Source organism: Poecilia latipinna, unplaced genomic scaffold (genome assembly GCF_001443285.1).
Source record: "Poecilia latipinna isolate Pla-1442-1.1 unplaced genomic scaffold, P_latipinna-1.0 Scaffold71, whole genome shotgun sequence".
NCBI classification, from domain to species: Eukaryota; Metazoa; Chordata; class Actinopteri; order Cyprinodontiformes; family Poeciliidae; genus Poecilia; species Poecilia latipinna.
Genome location: NW_015112687.1, coordinates 286483 through 302344, shown reverse-complemented (window position 1 = coordinate 302344; position 15862 = coordinate 286483). Strand labels below are relative to the sequence as shown.

The window sequence follows — 15862 nt, the reverse complement described above, 5'->3', positions numbered from 1 at the left end:
TCCAATGAAAGGTCAATACTTAGCTCCATCTATCATCCTACCAAATCTGACCATCTTCCCTGACCCTGCTGTAGAAAAGCCCTCCCACAGCATGACAGCCACACGATGTGGCACATATAATAGAGGCTTAGTTCACCATCATATTTAGATTTTTGCATTGCATTTTGGCTTTATCTGGTAGTTGTCCTATCAGCAGACTCTCCTACCTGAGCTGTTGATCTCCAGAGTTAATAAGGGCCTCTCAGATGCCTCACTCCTATTAATGCTCTTTGACCAATTGTATATTGTTTTATGAACTAAAACTGCTTTAATATCTCTATGTTATTCTCTTTGACCCGTCAGTTCACCAAGAAACCTTTGAGGCCTTTTCCAGAGCAGCCAATTTAAAATAGATGAGTTTACACATAGAAAGACTCCCTCCAAAAACTAATAAATCCATTTCCAAAGTGATGTTTTTGTTTTGAAAGTTTTATTATTTATGGGTGTAAAGGTAAATAAATGTTTCACAAAAACAATTAAACACTTTCTAGATTGTATTTAAAAGGAATAGTTTAAAACACAATTTTTCTTTTATACTGAATTGTGTGAGGAAAAGCTAAAGTGGAATGGACAAAGTGGGATCACTGGTTTGGCAAATCTGAGTTTAACAACAAATAGTTATATTTTTATAATCTACCAACATTATACATAGGTGGAGCTACTTAAAAACTTTTTTTTTATTTTTAAGTATCTCTTTTTGCAGTTTACATTTCCCTGTTATTGCTACATTACAGAGATAATATTTCAGTAAAACACACCGAGTCAGGAACCCACCACATGCAGTGACCCCTGCATTGTTAATCTACATCGTGCCATGACCTGAGCTTCCTGAGGGAGGGACCGCCCTCTACTTATGCAGGAGCACATGGTGGAGAGGAAGTGTTTTGTACCTCCACATTTTTAGGCCGCGTTCTCCATCTTCACACACATCGCTGCCGCTTAATTCGTCACCGGCCCAAACTAAACATCTCAACATCTTACCTGGGACATTTGAACTACAGGACCTTCTTTCGGTGTCCGTAATCGATAGCTGCTAATCTCATTAATCATCTGCACTCATGGCAGTGTCAAACGTTTAATACATTCACCCTTTGAAGGAATAGGGACGTACTGTGGAGTTAAAATACAAAGAAAACAAAAACATATATATGGTTAATGGATTTTTTGGCTTTTCCTAATGCAATTTTAGTCATGCATGCAAATGTCCATCTGGAGATAATCATTATGTTTACACACTGAACAAGTTCAGTATGTTTCGATGAATCTAAAATAACGAGGAATGGGGAATAAGGGAAAACAATATTAGCCGTGCATATTTTAAATACTTCATCAGCACTGTGACAGACATCCACGCAATTCATTTAAATATCTGGCAAAAGCCCAAGCTAATCAGTGGGTTTTTTGCAGAGACCTTATTTAACGAGTTTACCTTCATAATTAAATTTAATATAGCAGGGTTCAATTTTTCTACCGTGAACCTGAAGAACAACTTAGATAATAGTTCGAGAAAATCATTACAAGCAGTTGTGCCACAGCAAACGCGCATGAGAAACACCAGGCATCTCCTCCGAGGCCCCGCCGGGATTCTCCCCTGCGCAACACACGACGTTACAAACACACATTAAACCATTACAATACCAGAAAAACAAGACGCGACACGAACGCAAGTCAAAACAGCTGTCAAGTGGGAAAAAAGAGGCAGACTCGGTGGACGTTCGCCTCGATGAAGAGCAGACACGCCGGGGTGAATGGACTCCTGTGTGCGCGGCCCGTGCCTCTGCGCTGCATCACCGCCTCCACGGCAGCCGGCGGCTTCGCCGGCGCGTCTGCCACCGAGGGCCGAGCGGCGCGGAGCGTGTGAGCCCCCGCAGGGACGTCCCAGGCAGGGCAAGGCGATCCCCGCTGAGCCTGTGCAGGAGCTGGAGTTCGTCATTCGGTTATGTAATGCTGCGACGCGGTGGGAGCCAAATGTGACCACAGTGGGTTATTTAAATGTTTTGCTGGAGAGGGATTTGCCCTAAAACGTGTTTCATTTAGAGGCCTAAATACACACTCTGTGTTTAGAGTATTTGGACAGTAATGTTTGCCTTAACTACATTATTCAAATGATCCACTTCGCCAGCTGCAACGCGGCAGAGCACATAAAAATATGTTCACGCAGGATGGTGCCTTCAATATTTTATTTTCTTTTTACTGCAGTTTTGTTCAACAAAAACCCTCTCAAACAAAAACGGTGGTAATCTCAGCAGGAGTACAACCAGTCATGCACAAGAAATAATTTCGAGATAAAACTGTGTTTCAGTGTTGATTGCTGGACGTGTTGATTTGATTGAAGAGTTTATCTTTAATGACTTGGGACATCAGGCCGTGAATTGCCTCTATGGTCGTCTTGCAGCTGAAACAAAGCAGAGTGAAAAATGAAGGTTAGCAGTCGCAGCGGGAAGGAAAAAAAAAAAAAAAAAAGGAGGGAGGCAATACAGAGACGTTACATCTGCATGAGAATCGCTCCGTAGACTTCCATAAAAAATATATATTGTTTAGTTGCAGAACAAATGTATAATGGTTATAACTGTTTAAATATTTTAAAAGGCAGATGTATGGAGTGTAAAATTATTCCATCTTATCAAACAACTTGACTTTAAGTAATAGGGCGTGTAAAAATACAGTCAACGTAAGGAAAAGGATGCATCGTTTTTGACATTTTACACATAAAAATCAGAAAATGAGGAATGCATTTTCTTTTTCAATTCATTACACTGTGATAAATCTAAATGAACCAGAGTGCACCCAGTTGCCTGCAGAAGTCACCTACTTACTTAGACAAAATATAAACTTTTTGAAAACATAAGACTAACATAAAAATGGTGTACTGTGGGGTTGCTTTTTATAGATTCCAGTAATATGAAAACAACATTGCCAATTGAAATACTCCAATAACTTCACTATAACTTTCATAATTTTACTTGCAAATAGTTAAGAAACACACCAGAAACAATCTCCATTACTGTATAGCTTATGTTACGAGTTTGACTACATTTGCAAGGCAAGGTAGGCAATTAAGTCAAACGTAAAGTGATTTAAAGCAAAAGTGTGATGGATTTTTTTTTTTTTTAATGAAAAGATATCCACCTGTCTCGCGTCGCTTTGGCCAGCTTGTCCTCGGACTTCCTGTCGTGCGTGTCGAGGCCAAGCATGAAGCTCCCTCTTCCCAGCTGGGCCTCCGACTGCTCCAGCTTCTCCGACAGGTCGAACACCTGGCCCGTGGTGTAGTCCGAGTTCTGAGCGTCCAGCACACAAACATTCACTTACACACAAAGAAACTAACCCATGCACAATTTGCCAAAAAAAAAGAAAAAAAAAAAAAAGAAAAACCCAGACAACAGATTTTTCCACATAAAGAACAGCGACTAATCTGCCCAACAAGCTGCTGAAAACACTTTGCGAGCCGTGGTGAATGACTGAACGTCGGCGAAACGTTTGCTTAAGGTGAGGCCGTGTTTATAGTGGAGAAGGTAATTAAAACACAATGACTCGGAGTGGGGCCCCTGACGAGGGGGACAGTGTAGCAACTGACAAAGCCTGTCCCCCGCGGAGCAGCTTGTTCTTGACATCTAGTCAATTCATCTTCCTCCACGTCGTCAAAGAGCTCCCCGCTTGGACAAGCCTGATGTCTGTTTAAGGTATTTAGAGGAGCGCACGACAGAGTTACAACAACCGTAATGCAAATTGGCATGATGGGTTTTCAATATTCAGACCAAACTGCGGAGAACGGGTGGGGGGTGAAGAATCTCGTCCAACTTTACTTCTAAACTGTGTTAAAAAGTTCACATACAGCTTATTACTAAAGCCAACAAACACGGGGACTTGGCTAATATGCGGCAATAAATCACAACATCACAAGCTGGCGACCACATGTCCAAATGAGTTATAGTCTAATAATTAACCATAAATCAAAATGCCAAACAATTAGAGCGCATTTTGATTCTTGAAGTTGCTTACATACCGTCAGCAGGCTGGAAGAACTTAAGGTATTGACCCAGTACTTGTTCCAGAGGAGTTCCAGGAGCTTTCTATCAAGGGAAGACTTGAAGTAAGTCACCTCCAGGGCGTAATACCTGAATAGGATACGTGTGAGGGAAAAATATGAGCCGCGAGGGCAGGATCAGAATGCAAGAGCGACATTATAAACGCAAATGTACTCACTGTTTACAGTGCACACCGAAGTCCTCTATCTTGTTCAGAGGGATTGTCTGATATTCTGACGGCCCCTCATCTGGAGGTTTGTAACCCTGAAAATTCAAGGTTGATTATTTACATTTATGAACAATATAAATAATAATAAAAAAATAAACTACTAAAATAAATAAAAATTAAAACAGAAAACGAACTGGCTCAGGAAACGTAAAGACGTTTTACCTTTGGGTATGTCCTAAAGGCACCGAGGTTGACCTTCCCTGCAGAAATAGTCCGAGTGGGGTCGATCTACAGTAGAAAGGGGGGGAAACAAAGTCAGAGGTCGTGCGATCCTCTTGGGACCGCTCAAATCTGGCCCCCAAGAGCCTCCCACTCTGGCTGTCAGTGTGCTGAAAATACACACTTCATTATACGACGCCGCCAGCATTTAAGTGCTGCTGTACCAAATGAGGTGTACAAAGGATATATGTTTGCAACAACAACAAAAAAAATGTACAGAGCAACTTACAAAGCCGCACTGAGACATAAATAAATCTTCTCAGTTACACATGTTGTGTTGTGTTTTGTTTTTTTAATCAGGGATTCTGAAAGTTTCAGGGACTTAAAAGTTAATACAAAGATAATTTGAATTAAGACCTGTATAAGCGACTTCACATTTAAATCTGTAGCTTATTTAGTCCCTTTTTAGTTTATATATGACCCACTCCATCATTTAAGTAAGTAAAATTCACTTTTCTAAATCGGAAATTTGTGTATTAAGAAAGAAAGTTTCATAAAGCGGAACGTATGAAAACTTTGATTTTAATAGCTTAAAATACAATAAAACAGACTGAGCTGCAGAGAGCTTTCGCAGGGAAAGCTGAATGTCTGATGTGAGAGAGCTTTGTGCCTTCCTGTGTCTTGAGCTGAAAATCATCAAATGTACGAATTTAAGACCGAAGTCAATATATTTCAAGACCTCTTAATGAAATATTTAAGACCTAAAGTGTAAAATTAAGATAAATAAATGTACAACTTTTCAATGACTTTATAAAGACAGTATGTAAATAAAAGTTGTTTTTAAAAAAAATATATTTCTGGCTTACCACAACTGCCACAAAAGGTTCCTGAAACTGCTGGTTGAGCATCTGAGTGCTGACGTCTATGCCTGACAGCCAGCATCCGTAGCCTGGGTGACTGTGGTACCAGCCAATAGCATTTTCCAACCGACCGACCTAACACACCAGATTGCATGCATAATGTCGAAAAGTTAAAAACTTACAGCAAGAATGATGGCAAGACAATACTTAAACATGGGCTTTGATTAAAAATGACAGACAAAAAAAAAAAAAAGTCTACCTCGGCATAATCATTGGTAGTTTAGGAGTTTATTTTGGTTTTTCACCGTTCAAAAGTTTCAACTTACAGAAATAAATTTGTAAAATCTATGAGACAGAAATTACTGATTTATTTGGGAGGAGGGGAAAAATGATTGAAAAATATATTCTTATAATTACCAACATCCTGCCGACTGACTAGAAGTACTAAAATTGACGTTTGAATTGTTCTTAATGTTTTACTTGGAGAATTTTTTTTGCAGCCTTTTCAATAACTAACGTACAAGAACATTTTAAAAACAAAAACCTTCTGGGACAGATAAAATAGGGATAATTAGCCTGTTAACTAGAAATGCCGCACATGGGAATAGAATAGAGAACTTCATAATTAAGTTTGTAGTATTAAAATATTAACCATTTACAAAGGTTGATAGTGAAAGAGAGTGGTAACTCCATCATGTCCGTCATGTTAGCTATTCTAAAACACAAGTATAAACTGCTGTATAAAAAAGTCTGTTGGGTTTATTAAATTATTAAAGGCAAGTTTTACCTTGTAGCGGCTTATTTTATAGTTTGGTTGTTCAAACTAAGACAAAGAACTCTGATCAAGAAGTTACTTACTAAACTATTCTTGAGTCACAATAACAAATTCACAGAAAAATCAGGTAGCAATCCATAGAAAGTTTTACTTTTTCAAACCTGAATATTCTGGATTTTTCTAACCAACGAGGAAGTCAGTTTCTCACCTGCTTGGCATTTTCAATGTAGGCGGCCATGTATTCATAGGCTGCAGCCTGGGCATTGACTCTGGTTTCAGTCCCCTCCACTGGCAGCGCAAAGCTGTCCATAATGATCATGGTTTCTCCATCCACCTTCCCCAGCATGAGACCCATCACCTCCAGGTTTCCACCGGAGCGGGCGTGCATCACCATCTTCAGCAGGGCCAGAGCTGAGATCTTGCAGTACTTGAAGTAGTGGTGACTGGAGAGACAAATAATCAATCACAAATAAGCACTCTGTCTATTTAAACTGTTTTTACAGTAAATCCGATTTAATGCACCACTCCTCTAAGTCGTACTCTCATTTTATAACCATAATCAAATACTCATGCATAGAATTGCATACACGCTTTGGAGATAAATGGCTACAAAAATGCTCGTTCCATGTACAATGTTTTCTGTAAAGTGAGATAAATATGATTATGACTCTAGATCTAGGCGATCTCTAGTCTCAGAATATGTTTACTGAAGCCACAACTCAAATGTAGACCTTTGTAAACAAACAACGAACTGCAGCTGCAGTGGGCAACCAGCATGTTAGCTTTTAACTAGCTTTAATTTTTTTTTTTTTACCAGAACTAACAGAATAAATACCACACAAAGTAGCCCAAACATCGATTTACACAAATGCTCAGCAAAAACAGACAACACAGTCAAACATACTCCTTTGTCCATGGCTTCGCGGCGAGGATTTCCTGCTGTTGTTTTTTGTCATATTTGTAAATTTCATCGATGCTCTGCACTTCTTGCATTCTGTTGGAGAGCTCCCATGTTTTCTGAGCCGTGCTGCTCCCGGCCATGGTGAAATTTAACGGCCAATCACGACACCTGATGTGTAAAAAAACAACAACAAAAAAAACAAAACACGAATTCCTCCTCTAATAAAAGGCGAAAACTGGTGTTTCTCCAGAGATTGTTGGGGCCTAGCATCCACTCGCTCAGGAAGCCATGACAGTTGGACGAAACCAACGTGCCAGTACTAAAAAATGTTGACCTTTTGTCTTAGCGCTTCAGCAATCTACAGTTAATAAATCGGTGATATAATTTTTTTTATTTAAAAAGGTAATATTTAAGATATTTATGTGATTTACTACGAGTTATAACAACTGGCGCATGGATTACTCTTCTTAAATTACAATCATCACCAACAGATGGTATAGTCCATAGAAGACCGCAACTGACTGTTAAGGATACACTGCCATCTAGCGGCGGTTTCATTCATATCTCGAAAAGTAAAATATTCTCAAATTTGTCAAGTATTATCCTTTGAATCCCTTTGACTCTGCCTGCATTACTTTAATAAACAGCTATGTTTTTATTGTCACTATGTGCATGCATTTATTATGGAGTAAAGATGCAGTGACATCTTTACTCCATAAATACTAAACTACATAAAGGTGAAAATGAACAAAACAATTATATATATATAAAACACTTTTTTTTTTAAATGTTTTTCGACAATAACAGAGTATACCTTTTTTTAAATGCCCGGTTACTTTTAGTTTTTATTTTATTTTAGTCTAATTTTTGTTTTGTTTACGGTTTCTTGCTGGTAACTGCAGTGAGTCTGTCGGGACATCGTGTCATGGTTGCCCGTAGCAACGCGCAACGCTTCATCCATTGTGCCTCGATAAAGCGGATTTCTCATTTGCGTTTATAAAACGGACTAACAACTTTTTAAAGCTAAGACGCTAGGTTTATCTGACTATTATGAAGAAAGACTAATTTCTTTAGTGTTTATAAACGACAGCGGGATATTTCTCGACTACAATGACGCAGGAACAGACAAGACCACCCAGACAAACAAACCGAGGTATGTGCTTCATAACAGCGGCTTTGGAATATACTCAAACAGTGTTGAATACTTAGTTTGTGTTTGTCGTATACAGTCAAAGACTGATGTTGCGCAATAAATAAGTCTCCAGGATGCCTCCATCCGCGTCAACAACTCAGGAAATAACCCAGAATCTAGAAACAGGTACTATGCAAGTCTGTGAAAGTGTTCAAGTAGTATTTTTTTTTTTACAGTAGCCTAGCATGGAGCTACATAAGATGTATTTTTCCAGATTCAGGAATAGCTGCTCTGGGAAGAGATTATGAAAAGAAGAAGCAGAAGTTGCTGCTGGAGCTGCAGCTGGAGTACAAAGATTATGTTGCCAAGGTCTGATCATTTTCTCTGCTAATCCAAGAAAGCCTTTCAAAAATGCTTACAACTCCTTACCGTTCTCGCTAAGCTCATGTGGATTCAATCGACTGTTTTGTTTTGTTCTGCTTTCTTCAGAAAAAGGATTGTAAAAGTCATGTGCCTGGGGAGCAGCAGGGTCTCTCCTTACCTATTGAGGAGAAGGTATCAGTAAAGGTGGGAGATTGTTCTGTACATTTTTCTTGTTTTCACTTGGGGAAAAAAATGTTAAAAGCTTCTTTGTCTTGCCTCTTTATATTTATTTGCTACTTTGTTTTGAAATATGACATATAAGCACATGTCCACAACATAGCAATACATTTAGAGGTTGTAACAAAACCAAATGTGAAAAAAACAAAAACAAAAAAAAACTCAGTGGTACGAAGACTTTTAAATAAAAGTACTGAGTATGTTTTCTTTCAATTTGTCATAGGAACGATTGAGAGAAGAGCGACAGAGAGAATACAACCTTTTCCTACAGGAGCAAGCTCAAAACAGAAGGGCAAAGAAGGGAGCACATCTGATTACCCCTAAGGTATGAGTAGAGAAATACATCCTTAAGTGCCAACCTTAAGAAATGTGACTTAATTTCCACATAATTTATCATTTTCAGCCAGAACATCAATCATCGGATGCTGTAAGCGTAGCCAGTCCCGGCTCTGCTCCGTCCTTCATGAACTCCCAGACAAGCACTCCGCCCTATCAGAGGGAGAGTCCCGTATCCGTGAAAAATGCTGCCACTCTGACCGAGGCAGGAGACTACAGAGGAAGCCCAGACACCTGGAGTCCCTGCTGCCATAGGCGAAGGAGATGGGAAGTCCATCAGCCGAAGAAGACGCACAGCTCCGAGGAGGAGCTGAACACAGAGGAAGAGGAGGACTATGACTTCATACCCCGTAGGAGGCGAGGCAGAAGCACGAATGAGCAGGAGTGCAAAGAGGAATGGGGAACCCCTGAGCATGGACAGAGGAGGTGCAGCTTTTTTTTTTTTTGTCAAAAATGACTTTGAACTTCAACAGGGTTTCATTGGGAATTGATTCATAGCATCTTGACTGAATGCACTCTGTTTTGCATGGGCTTTGTGGCAGAGATTTGCAAGACATAAAGGAAATGGAGGCCCTTGCCATTCGAGACCAAAACAGCAGCGACGGGATCTGGAAGGCGGAGTAAGCAACCTCGACTTCTGTTGACTGCTTGAGGTCAAAAAATATTTTACTCTCAAGTAAAATCAAAATCAGAATTGCTTTTATTGTCATTGTTCAAGAAATAAAGCACGACAAAATACAAAAAAAATAGCAACTTAAATCATTATAATAATAAGGTAACTACTTTAAGCTGTTGCTGCGTCACGACTTTCTGCTCCAGGTTAGTTTTTCCGACATTGTGGCATCAAAAACACACTTTACAAACTTTCGTAGCCAATAAAGCGCCACCTTATAAAAATGGTAAATGCTCAACAGTTTAAGCAAGTCGTAATTTGTGTATCTTTGATCAGCATTAGTCAAACACCACAGAACCTGAAGACAACAGCAAAATCTACACCCACTGCCAACCAAGACGAGAAAGAGCTCGCAACCGGACTAATGATCGGTAAGGTCCACTGTTATTAGTGCTTCAAAGAGACGTCAGATGTGTTGCTGATGGATCATCTGTTGTTGTCAATGCAGGGGCAGTCGAGGAACGGAGCGTTGTTCAAATGAAGAAGGAGCAGTACAAGCAGGAACTGCTTAGACAAATGGCAGAACAGCAGAAAAACAAGAAAAAGTTTTTAATGAGGGAGTTATAATTTAATCCTCAACACCACTCATAGTAAAAGTGAATTCAATCAAACGCAGGAGATCATCTAAAAAAAAAAAGAAGAAGAAGAATTTATATGCTGCTTGAGTGTCTGTGAACATTTTAGGGTTAAGTGGATGCATAGTGAACTCAGTGTCAACATGTGACGGTTTCTAAATACCTTTTGTTATCAGGGAGAAGAAGTCTGTGCTGAAGCTCGGTGCCGCTGAAGCTACAACTCCTGAGAAAGAGGTAGACGGACTGCGTTTATAGAAAAAACTAAAATATTCATTTCAGGTTGTCTAATTATTTCTCAAACAGCAGATTGGCGCTGCGTCTCATCAGGACCGGAGCTTGGAACAGGACGTTTCTGATGCCCCGGGGTTTGATCCTAAATATGACAACCTCTTTGAGAGCTCACAGCCCAGAACTCTTGGACAGAATCCCCTGACGAACTTCGGTCCAAACTGCAACCAGCTGCCTCTGTGTGGGATGGGAGCGATGCAAGCGGTCCCGCCGTTTAATTATTGCAACACTTTCCCTGGCGTGCAAGGGCAGGTGGCCATCCCATGGTAGCTAGCAGTTGCTTTATTTCAGTATATAAGAGTAAAATGAATACCAAAGAGAACACATTTTGTATGTGTGTGTGTGTGTGTTTTTGCAGGGTTCCTGTTGTTCCTCCTGGATCTCATGTAGTTTCCAACGGTGATGCAAGCTGGTATGAAGGACCCAGAAAGCAGGATCCTTATTCTAACCAATACCTGAGTAAAGTATCACAGTCACATCATTCAGTCATGCATGCGATGTCGTGTCAGTGTGATGATTGGTGTGTTTGTCACGGTATCTTAAAGTCAGTTTTTACAGTATGGATTGTCACAGCCCAGAGCCTTCAGTTTTCCTGTTTTAATTACAATAACCTGCAAAACTATGCATCAATATTGATTTTTTTTTCTCACATTTTGTCACCTTACAACATATTTTGTTGAGATTTTATGAGTGTGACCAACACAATAATGGGTTGTGAAGTTGAACAAAAATTATACATACATTTCTTTTCGTTCTGTTGCAAGGAGACTTGGAGGCTCAAGTCTTTTACGTGCTCTAACAAGTTTTCATCAAGTATTGCCCTCTATTCATTTCCCCCATCTCTGCTGAGGAACCTCCCCAACACAGCAACATGCTGCCACCACCATGTTTCACCATGGGGATGGTCTGTTCAAAAACAACAGATCACTTTGAGGAAAAGGAAAAAAAATTGTACAAATAAGGCAAGCAGGTACAACACTTACTGCGTTTACGTTTGGAGCAGTGATGATTATGAACCCCAAAACAACAGCTGCTGTAAGGAAGGATCTGTGCTAACGCTTCTTTGTCCACCTGGGATGCCACAGAAGGAGCTCTCCAGTTCAGCAACAACTTCCACAGAACAGGAGACTTTATACAGAGATTGAATTACATGCAGTCAGACTATTTAATGACCTTAAAGGCAGGAGTTGCTCTGGGTTCCTAGCTTTATTAGAGGTACCAGGTATCAGAGAAATGCACACCGTACTTTTCAGATTATTTTTGTTGTAGATTTTTTATTGGAAAGAACATTGGAAAACTAAACGTCCTTTTTTTCTGCTTTATTGTCATGCACTCGTTTGTGTTGATCTGCCACCAAAATCCTAATAAAATACATCTAAGTTATTATTTATAGCATGAAAGCATGAAAAAATCAAGGAGTATAAATAGTTCTGCAAGATGCAGGAAGTAATGTTTAAAATGCTCATTTGTCTACTGTTATTGACGTAAAACCAGACCGTTCTCTTTTTATAAAGCAGGTTCTGTTTAGAAATATTTAATCCTTTTCACTTTTTTCATCTTACATTAAAACAAACCTTGATATTAGAGTAATATTACCAGCTATGACTTAGTAACAACTCACAAAATTGTTACGCTATTTTAGTTAATCGTATCTTATTTTGAATTATCTTCACAGATGGAGGAGCTCAGCAGAAGGAGACATGTGGGACTTCCCAACGGAGCGAGAGCACCGAGAGATACAGAGAGGCACCAAGACGGCAGGTCAATAATTACTGTATCTCAAAGAAAAACAAAAACAAAAACATGTGTTCATTACACAGCACAGCACCGGTGACTGGGACGGAACATCCGGGCGTTCTCTGTTCAGGTTACGGAAAAGGAAGGATGGACAAAAAGAGAGAAGGAGAAGAAGAAGAGAGAGGCTGCTCTGCAGGAGGGTGAGCTGGTGGTGTACGACCCCTGGGGAAAAGGCGGAGGAGGAGCTCCGATTAGAGACAAACACGGAAACCTTGTCAGTAAGTCGACTGCAACTTGAAGCTTCTTCTTCCTACAAGTTTTGCTTTACAAATTAGTAAGTCAGAATTTAGCGTATCTGCTGAATTTTAGTCTAACTAAAATCAGATCTGAGTTGAGTTCTTTTTCTTCTTTGCTTGTCTTGAAATGTAAACCTTAGCTGAACATTTCGGTGTGGAACTCTTCATTTGTTCATTTTTCCGTCTCCGTTTCCAGGTGACCTGTATCAAATGCGCAGCTTTAATAATAAGAGGATGACCTCTCTGGGAGCAGAGCTGGAGTCTCCAATTTCTCTGCAAGGTCTCTGCTTAATCACTTCTGTCCACATGTTTGTGTTTTGGCTGTTTCTCCGGTTTTGCCCCCCCCAACTTTCTCATGTCTAATGTTGTAGAGTCGAGTCATCCGTCGCCTCTGCAGCAGGACAGGTACACAGAGGAACTGAGACAACAGGTAGGTTAGGGAGGATTACAGGGACTTACTGCATTCATTAAGCCTAGCGGAGCAAGCTTTCCCTTTGGAAAACTTTTAATTATGAAAGTTACTGCGTCAGTTTTATTTCACCAGCCTGTCAATTCATTCAAACAGATCGAGGAGAGGAAGAGAAAAAAGGCAGAGGAGCGAGAGCGTGTTCGGATTGCCGAGGAGGACGAGGAGAAGAAGCTGGCGATGGAGAGGGTCCGCATACAGCAGCAGTACGAGGAGGAGAAGAGGCGAGAAAAAGAGATGAGGGTGAGGGCTCGCACAGTGCCACACCAGCTTCATTCTCACGCCGCATTCGCCAGAGGGTCGCCTGTCGTTCTCTCCGCAGAGCAAAGGCAAACAGAGCAACAAAGCTGAAACTCATGACATCGAGAAGGTTCTCGGCAAAGAGCGGAAACATCACAATGCACCTCAGAGTGTTCGTCCAAATGAGGTACCAGATGTTACCAGGAAAAGGAAATCTGTTGATAGATTTGGCACAGATCATCAAAAATTGACTCAATTTTTTTTATTTTTTACAGAGACGGGAATCTCAATCCATCCCAGTGTGGCACAGGAAGTGTTCAAATGATGTGACATCAAGTCCTTCATCTGCCATGGGACCGCTTACCCCAAGGACTGTAAGTTAGCAAGTGAGACTGGGGTGAAGGTTTGATCCTCAGGCGGAAACAGCACTAAACGTGGAAATTTGTGGTTTTATTAAACAGATAGTCAAAGATGGACTGTGTGTTCTCTCAGTTGTTTTTGCAGAGGGAGCCGTCTCCTCCCATCCCAACTTTGCAGAGGAAGCAAACTAGTCTTTCACCAAGTCCGTCATCTGACATGAGCTCACCTACTTCAAGAATTGTAAGTCGGTTAGCAGTGCACGCAAATATTTTCAAAGTCGTCAATTCATTGTATGGAACTTAAAAATAAACAATTTTTTTTTTTTCCAGGAGCGTATTGTATCAGCACCAAGCATCCAACCTGTTCCTGAGAGGAAGCCTTCGATACCCGGTGAGTCTGACATAAACACCTGGATACAAATATTCAATCCCGTAGAAAATTTATTTCACATTTTGTCAGATATTAATGGATCTTTTGAGGATGTGGCAACAGTTCAAGGGTGTAAAACTTTTTAAATCGCACTAGAATTGCGCACCATCCCCCATGTTTTTAATCCCGAGTTACTGTGACCTCCAGCAGGTCAACAGGAAGTGATCAGAGAGCTGTCAACCCTCCGTAAGTTTCTGAGGAGAGAACAGAGACAGCTGGAGCTTCAGCTGAAGGAGGAGGCTCACAATCCTTACCTGCACAAGCATTGAAGTACGGTCATATAGTCGATACTAGATGTTCAAGCCTGCATAATTCTGTCTCGTTAAAATACAGTAATGCTTTTGTTCTCTGAATGGGTAAAAGAACTTGACCCGGGCAGCTCATCAGAGCAGATTACCAGTGTTGACAAGTTTTAGCTTCTAACTTCTTCTGCAACTTTCCTAAAACCATGTATGGTAAGTTTTTTTCTCCAAATTTATCAAATCTATTTCACTCACGTATAGAAGATGATCCAAAGCCGAGGCTTTTGAATCTGCAAACGTCAAATCTACTGAAGTACTAACTATGGGTCCTTCATTGCTCCTGGATTTCCTGAAAAGAAAAACTTGTGGGACTTCAACTTCCTTAGAGGTACTTGTATTTGCAGTCTTGATACCTAAATTCACTGCGAATAGAATTAAGGGCAGCAAATCTGAGCCTTGATTTCCTCATACTACCCACTTTCCAGAGGCTTTTCAGTTCGATACGTCCCTTTAGCCGAACACTTGCTTCTCATCTCTACGAGATCCAACCGTTTTAACTCTGCAAACTGAGAATACAATAATACTACTTATGAATACAAGCTATGAAATGAAGCTGTTAAACATGCCATCCGTTGGTGTTATCCAGAAAGTCGAGTTCACTCGCAAGAATGAAGTATCCATTCTCCCAGAAGGCAGAGTTACTGTCTCGCTAGAGGAAAGAAAGACAAAGCTTTGACCCGTTTCATCAGAAAATCCGTTCAGATATGTTTATTTTCCAAGACACTGGTAGCAGTTTTACCATCAGGCAGGGAGGGGGATAAAGGAAGAGCTGCTTCCTGCACCCTCCAGTGCTCTCCTCCAGCAGTCGAAGGGTCAGCTTAGCACTTTGTGTCTTTGCCAGAGAAACGGCAGCCAACAGCAGCTCATGGCTCCACTCAGCAGCTGGTGGCGATACAGGGAGTCTGCTGGCCTCATCAGCTGCAGGGTGGAGATAGCACCAGGCCAGGCAGTAAAAATCTGTTTCTCGTTTTAAAAGTTTTCCTAAACAGATTAATATATATATTTTTAATTTTCTTTTACTGTGCAGCCCCACAAAACGTGAGCCGGACAGGCGCATGAGCTGCAGCGGCGATGTGGAGGATCCATCTCCGTCTCGGAGGACAGAAACCTGGCTGAAGCCCGGCTCACATCCAACCAAAAAACAAAACCAAAACAAATTAGAAATTCAGGATGCAGGCTGGATGCTTCGCCCTGGCAGAAATGCCACATCATCCAGTTCCCCATGAGTCGGACTCCACAGGGTGTTTCCATTTACTGTGGCTTGAAATCTTAATGTTTCCATAGCTGCAGATAAGGAAACTCATGGGGACAAGTCTAACTACATAGTAAATGCAAGATAATCTTAAAACGTCTGTAAATTCTTATAGCATTTTTTTTAAATTCATGCATTAAAATGTACTTTTAAACTAAACCTGAACTGCGACTGATTATTGGCAAAGT

At 40.6% G+C, this 15862-nt stretch overlaps 2 protein-coding genes across 6 annotated transcripts; one reads left to right on the top strand and one right to left on the bottom strand.

Moving 5' to 3' along the window:
* Window positions 1-2202: 2202 nt before the first annotated feature.
* On the bottom strand, window positions 2203-7304 carry cops5 (COP9 signalosome subunit 5). Its single transcript, XM_015015438.1, has 8 exons — window positions 6992-7304; window positions 6296-6530; window positions 5319-5447; window positions 4456-4521; window positions 4243-4328; window positions 4043-4154; window positions 3169-3317; window positions 2203-2434 (listed from the first exon to the last, which is right to left on the bottom strand). The coding sequence occupies exons 1-8, from the start codon at window positions 7126-7128 to the stop codon at window positions 2338-2340; spliced, it is 1011 nt and encodes a 336-aa protein (XP_014870924.1). The 5' UTR covers window positions 7129-7304; the 3' UTR covers window positions 2203-2337.
* Window positions 7305-7811: 507 nt separating this feature from the next.
* LOC106935097 (centrosome and spindle pole-associated protein 1) lies at window positions 7812-15733 on the top strand. Of its 5 annotated transcripts, none has more exons than XM_015015409.1 (24): window positions 7812-8141; window positions 8218-8306; window positions 8395-8489; window positions 8610-8687; window positions 8944-9045; window positions 9124-9482; window positions 9599-9676; window positions 10006-10100; window positions 10178-10274; window positions 10481-10538; window positions 10611-10858; window positions 10951-11051; window positions 12268-12353; window positions 12460-12607; window positions 12822-12905; window positions 12997-13055; window positions 13191-13334; window positions 13414-13518; window positions 13607-13705; window positions 13824-13931; window positions 14021-14081; window positions 14268-14390; window positions 14624-14750; window positions 15450-15733. In XM_015015409.1, the coding sequence occupies exons 2-22, from the start codon at window positions 8255-8257 to the stop codon at window positions 14387-14389; spliced, it is 2379 nt and encodes a 792-aa protein (XP_014870895.1). In that variant the 5' UTR covers window positions 7812-8141; window positions 8218-8254; the 3' UTR covers window position 14390; window positions 14624-14750; window positions 15450-15733. The 5 variants fall into 5 exon arrangements, with proteins under 5 accessions (XP_014870895.1, XP_014870904.1, XP_014870890.1 ...); XM_015015418.1 differs by having other exon boundaries at window positions 10608-10858; window positions 14271-14390; XM_015015404.1 differs by having other exon boundaries at window positions 10608-10858.
* Window positions 15734-15862: the final 129 nt, after the last annotated feature.